Here is a 6356-nt window from a genome sequence, read left to right as displayed (position 1 = left end):
TTAATACAAGTGCTAAGTAGAACAGTCTTAACTAGATGTCTTTATTAAAGGGTAAAACAAGTACCTAATGATATCAAATGGCAAACTGATATTCAAAGCCTCTTATTAGATTTATATCTATAAGGATAGTTGGTTTTTGTTGTTGTTGTTCTTGTATTAGAAAGGCATGAATGAAAGTGTCAATTAACTATGTATAAAGTATTTTGATTTTGGCAGTTAAAAAACAAAACTAAAAGAACCCCAGACAAATTATTTCAGGGAGTACATAAAATACCAGATAACAACACAAGGAAAAAATAATAAAACGGTTATGTTTTTAAAACTCTATTACATTTTTTTCTGTATTTCAGGAATGTAGGCTGTAGTGCCAAAGTCATCTATAATCCCTCAGTGCTAAAAACGTTAAGAGTTATACTGAAAGTCAGCAAGTATATGTTCACCTAATTTCCCTCCCAAAATACCCCATGCACATTCTTGGCCTATATCAGTATGGATCATCTAAAAATTAAATATTGATTAGAAAAGGAAATGGGAAGAGGATTAAGAGGAAGTAGTGTTTTCCTTTTACCCCACTAAAATAGAGCACCTGTACATTCCAAATATGTTACCCAAATGACATCCACATGCACAGGCTTAAAGCTAAAAACCTTTTTTTGTCATCAGAAAGAATCAAAAGTCCAAAAGCAGTGAATGGTTCCTCTCTCTCTCATTTTTGTATGAGATTTTATACACACACACAATATATATGTGTGTCTGTATATATATAATAAATTGGAAGGGGATAAAGATAGATTGGTGTCCTTGTTTCAAACATTAATACAGGTAGGAATTTCTTTTGTGCTTTGAGTCTCAGCAACTGTGGAAATACTTCCTGTAGTAAAGAGAGATAAAAACAATAAATTAAAATTAGCAAAATAACAAAGTGCGACTGAGGGAACAAAAAACTTCTCAGTATCCTGATTTTGGATACTTTGGATGTAAATGTTCCTCACTGAGACATTATGCCCATCTTGAGTGGCTGCTTGACATTTAGAAGGTTGAACATAACATCTCATTCTCGTACTAATGAGCATGTCTCAACCCGTCAAATTAAAGCTCAGCTTATGACAAAAGGAAGGAATTGGACTGGTTGGATACCTTTGAGTTAAAGTGCTTACTTTTGATAACATTTGAAATTAAATATAATTTAATTTATGTCAGGGCTCTGACAATCTGCTGAGGTTCTTGTCTTTTTTCAAAAACTAGAGGTCTGAAACTGAGCAAAAAAAAATGCATTCCTAAACCCCTCATCTTTGGGTTGTCTAAAACATCTACATAGAATTGACCATGAACTCTACTTTCTTTGATGATGCATCATGGTTTTCATGGGAAAATCTTCTGTTCTATGAATTCATGCAGCTTTTGTTTCAATTTTTAATCATTATATGCATTTGGAGATATTTTCACTTACATACATATAATTCTGTCATATAGATTATAGGCTTTGGCAACTCTCATACATTAAAAGTGCTTCTGAATTTTCATTCCAGTGCATATGCTTCTGGAAATCTATATTTCCAAACCATAGAAGAACACTACAGAAAGTAAGAAATATACTGTATATGCCCTCCCTAAACCTGTATGAAAACTAAATTCTATATAGAGTGCTTACAGACTTGAAAGGCTGTTTATTTATTTAATTATCACATAAACTAGCCATAAAAGGCTCTTGGAGCAATAAGACAGATATATGCACAAAAATCGCATCTTATAGTAAAATACGATATTCTTTCTTTCTTTCTTTCTTTCTTTCTTTCTTTCTTTCTTTCTTTCTTTCTTTCTTTCTTTTTCTTCTTTCTTTTCTTTCTTTTCTCTCTCTCTCTCTCTCCCTCTCTCTCTCTCTCTCTCTCCTTCTCTCTCTGTCATATTGATTGAGCCCAAACATTTCAAAACACTTTTAAGTTGAATTATGGTAATTACTGGCTTGGATACAGCCAAGGCTAAATCCAAATAGGGTTGCCAGATATCCATGATGAACTTGGACAGTATAGAAACCACCTGCTTTGTCCACTGGCCAGGACAATATTTATAATCAAACTTTATGACTGGCAGCTCTGGAAGGGCTCCAGATTACCCATGTACTTTAACATGGTTGCTTTGGCCTTGTGCCCTACAGGCAGCTGCTCCAGTCCCCCACCCCTTCAGCTGACCACCAGTGTACTAATCAGTGGGTCAGCAACCCAGCGCACCTGCGCCTGACGAGCATTCCTCAGACATCTGACCGCCAGTGTGCTTATCAGCAGGGCAAGAGTCTATGCACTGTCTGGTCCTGGACCCTGGGCAGTCCTTGGCTGTCTGGTCACGCTCGCTGGTTGGTGTCCAGGATGTCCAGGAGATTTTCCTCCCAATAGCCTCTTGTGAACAAGAATTGGTCTTTGGAAATCTGGCAACCCTACAAATAATCCCAGCCAGAATCAGTTGGATTCATTAAAAGTACAATCCTTGAATACTAATCCACATGTGCAAGGGAAAGGGAAGGAAGAGAAATGAAGCTAATTAAGGCTAAAGTACAAAAACAGCTTCAGTAATAAATATAGTTGCATGCATTTGATCATAATTAATAATTTATTTCCAGAAGGATGCATAACTTATGCTGTTCCAAAATGCTGCTGACTGGCAATATATAGCAATAGCAATAGCACTTAGACTTATATACTGCTTCATACAGCCCTCTCTAAGTGATTTACTTAATCAGCATATTGCCCCCAACAATCTGGGTCCTCATTTTACTGACCCCGGAAGGATGGAAGGCTGAGTCAACCTTGAGCCTGTGAACATCGAATTCCTGGCAGTGAGCTGAGTTAGCCTGCAATACTGCATTCTAACACTGTGCCACAATGGCTTACTTAAATATTATTGTTCGTTTTTGTCAAATTTGTGAAAATATTAAATACATAAATCATGCACATATTAGCCGTACCCATTGATTTAATCTACCTTTGAGTTTAAAATGACATCAGATCAAATATACTTCTTTTCTATTGGCATCACACACTTTATCATTCATATCTTTCCTCATGTGTCGATATTTGGTTTCCTCTAAAGCTAAAAATACTACACTCAAATATTGTGAGCTGATCATATTATGATAAGATAGACAACTGGAATACAAATGGAGGAATCAGACAGAATCCATTCAAAGGCTATATTCAAAAAACAGAGGGTCTCCTGCTTGAGCAGGAGGTTGGACTAGAAGACCTCCAAGGTACCCTTTGTTCTATGTTCTAAAGGCCCAAGTCATGCTAATATGTGCAGCAGAGAATCTGAAATTAGTGCATTGGCAAACTCACCTCCAATAAAGCTTTCCTCAGAGTTTATCCAAACTTCATTAATATAGGGCTGCCTTTATATGAAATTCAGACATTCTAATTTAAACTGGAATAACAGTTGGTCTCTTAGATCTATTTGAAGAAGCTACATTATACCTGCTTTTTAAGGTTTACCATAGCTGTAAATACATTTCTGGCTGAAATATAAAATTATGACTATCACTAAGATCCTAATTACTTAGCTTTAGATTACTCAGATTATCCTTTCTTTGCATGATTTCATGAATCAATAAAATTATAAGGAGATGTCCATCTTCGGGAGCTGCTTACACTGGCTGGGGAATTCTGGGAGTTGAAGTCCATGCATCTTAAAATTGCCAGGTTTGAGAAAATATGTATTGGGTATATTGCAGTGACTGTGCAAAGGTATTTAGAAAGCACAACTTATTATTCAAAGATAGTTAAATAAAATATCTTTGCTGTTGTATTAATCGTAATGGTTTCCCTTTGTGTTCAGTTTAACTCTTGTGAGAGGTTGCCTAAAAGGTGTGATAGATGTAAAAGATGCAAAATAGGTTCAGCTAGTATTGTAATAATGATAGTTAGTTTATTTGTTTATTTATAACAGCTCAATAACTGACTGAGTGGCATATAATATAAAACATAAAAAGTTCATAGATAGATGATTTTGTAGCAACAAAATATGAACCAAAAACAGGGAAACATTTCCTTGAATATTAAGTATGATGGTAGAAGAAAAAAAATTCCATAGTCCTAGGCAACTATTGTGAGATTTATTATAGTGAAAATAAAATTTTACCTCATACTTTTTGACTCATTATTTAGAAGAGGCGGGATAAAGATATTTATGTTAGTTTAGAGAAATTTAGATGTGTTATTGGATCAGTAGGAATACTGAGTGTTTTAGCAGAGGAGATTGGAAAAGTCAGAATAGATTTAGCCAATCAGAATGCAAATTTTGACCAGCTATTGGCTGGGTTAGTTTATTTACCTATGGACTGGTATCCAACTTCTCATCTACTAGGTGCTGTGGGTTCATCAGCTCCCTCTGAGGGACATTAGGAATGCTTTCATTTTGACTGCCTGGACTGACCATCTCTTGATCTTTCTCATTCTGCATCTGTGCATAAACATTAATGCCCGGAATCTTCCTAAAACATTAACAAAAACCATCATTGCTATGTGTATGCCATGGCTCTCTTTGAATTATGCTTTCATGCCTGACAGACGGATGGAAGGAAAGTCAGGAAAAAAAACTCACATACCTTTTGAATTTGTAGATTACAAATACTGCCAATCCCACAAATACTACAGACAGCAACATTAGCATGGCTGAACCACTATGGCTAGGCGTGACATCTATGAGTGGAGCTATAAAAAGTTAAAAAGAAGTTTCAAAACTTAGATAATAGTACATTCAGTCATAGGCTCATAAAGTGGAGAATGACCACTCCTTTTTTTAACAAACGGTCACTGATGTTCTTGCATTTTTCCAACCAAGTTTGCGCTGTTATTGAACAGTCTAATTGTCTGTGTTTTCTGCATTAGGGCACTTCTATGCTTCTATAATCCTAATATCTGATACCCAGACTGACAAACTTTTCAGAGTAGAAGTCAATAATGCTTTATTTAAGTTGGTTGTAGCAGAAAGTTAGTGATTCCTGTGGCTTCAGTTCTCCAACTGTACCTATTGCAGATAAAGCCCAAGGAATGCTAATATCAAACAAAACAAAACCACTTTTTAATTTGTTATAGTTGTGACAGTTCAGGTTAACCTTTTTCTAGACATTATATCATATGTATTAAAATAGCCAAAGATAATAAACAAAAATGAATATACTGCTTGCAATGTAGATAGGCATTCATGGCATATTTTAATTCAGTCTGGGAATAAAAATTATTTATTTTTTAGGTATTAATCACTGTAAGTACATTTGTTCTATCACTTTTCAATTAAATCATATATATTATTGAATAGATTGCATCTTCTTAGAATTAAAACATGGTGTATGATGTCCTTTTCTATCCTTACATACAAAAGCACTATACTTAGGGAGCCAATGCCATATACATGTATAATTTCAGCTACATTTTCAAGACTTGGTTTCTGGATTTATTTATTTTTTTAAATGAAGAAATAGAAAGAACTGCTGGCAATCACCAAACCATGAAAAGTTAATTTAAAAATGTATGTAGCATACCTCTATTGTAAAAGTATCATTCACCACTAACTCTTGAGGACTACCTCCATTTACAGCATTTTCCCTTCTCTAATTCAGCAATATTCTGAACATTAACTGTGATTAAGTCTCAATGAATGTAATAGAGCTTAAATAGCTATGTATTGTATTGCATTTATCACAAATACATATCAATAAAATAAAAGTAGAAAAATATGCTGAACATTAACAATTCTATCATCAAAGCATTGTCAATTAATTGTTCCAGAAATGCTAGCTCAATTGATAAAGAATCAGCACCAACCTGCTGTTAAATGAGCAGCATGAACAAGGATTCTAACTCCAGGCTTTAAGTCAAACTGAATGGCATTTTGGTTTAATTTCTGGACCAATATTTCTGAAATCTAGAATAAGGAAGAAAAAATATATAAATTCTTTTGTATGCTACTACAAAAGACAAAAACAAAAACAAAACAATATCCTAACCCAGACAATGCTGATTGTTAAATAAAGAATGAAAAGATCTTAGTGCAGAAATAAAATAAATATGTTATATAAATCTTTTCCTAACAAGCAAGTGGATGTTTATGAATGGTTTATTCAGCCCCATAATTTAATCTGCCAGTTGGTGAATGATGTTATTATGTACATTAAAGGAAATAATAATATATACTGAAGTTCTACTAGCTTAATAGCACTCGTCTTATACCCACAAATTGACTAGGGCAAAATAAACAGCTTGGTTACCCTAACTCTCTTTTATAATCAGTACTCCTTTGACTTCTTGCATCACATACGTTTGAAATGCCACCCATCATATGCTGCACAAACTTTTAATACACACGCT

General features: G+C 34.4%; 1 protein-coding gene across 2 annotated transcripts in view; it reads right to left on the bottom strand.

The window, feature by feature from the left end:
- Nucleotides 1-692: 692 nt before the first annotated feature.
- The window catches only part of SORCS1 (sortilin related VPS10 domain containing receptor 1), a 424943-nt gene continuing 419279 nt past the window's right edge, over nt 693-6356 (bottom strand). Inside the window, exons 24-28 of one of the 2 annotated variants that reach the window (XM_029283822.1) lie at nt 5814-5913; nt 4595-4700; nt 4329-4480; nt 3238-3249; nt 693-871 (exon numbers count right to left, since the gene is read on the bottom strand). In XM_029283822.1, coding sequence (XP_029139655.1) covers nt 807-871; nt 3238-3249; nt 4329-4480; nt 4595-4700; nt 5814-5913 — 435 coding nt within the window. In that variant the 3' untranslated portion in view covers nt 693-806. Of the gene's footprint in view, nt 877-3237; nt 3250-4324; nt 4481-4594; nt 4701-5813; nt 5914-6356 lie in introns of both variants that reach the window. The other variant, XM_015814373.1, reaches the window with a different exon arrangement.

The sequence above is a fragment of the Protobothrops mucrosquamatus genome, unplaced genomic scaffold (genome assembly GCF_001527695.2).
Source record: "Protobothrops mucrosquamatus isolate PMUCROS unplaced genomic scaffold, P.Mucros_1.0 scaffold245, whole genome shotgun sequence".
Lineage (NCBI taxonomy): Eukaryota > Metazoa > Chordata > Lepidosauria > Squamata > Viperidae > Protobothrops > Protobothrops mucrosquamatus.
This window is presented reverse-complemented; position numbering and strand designations above follow the sequence as displayed.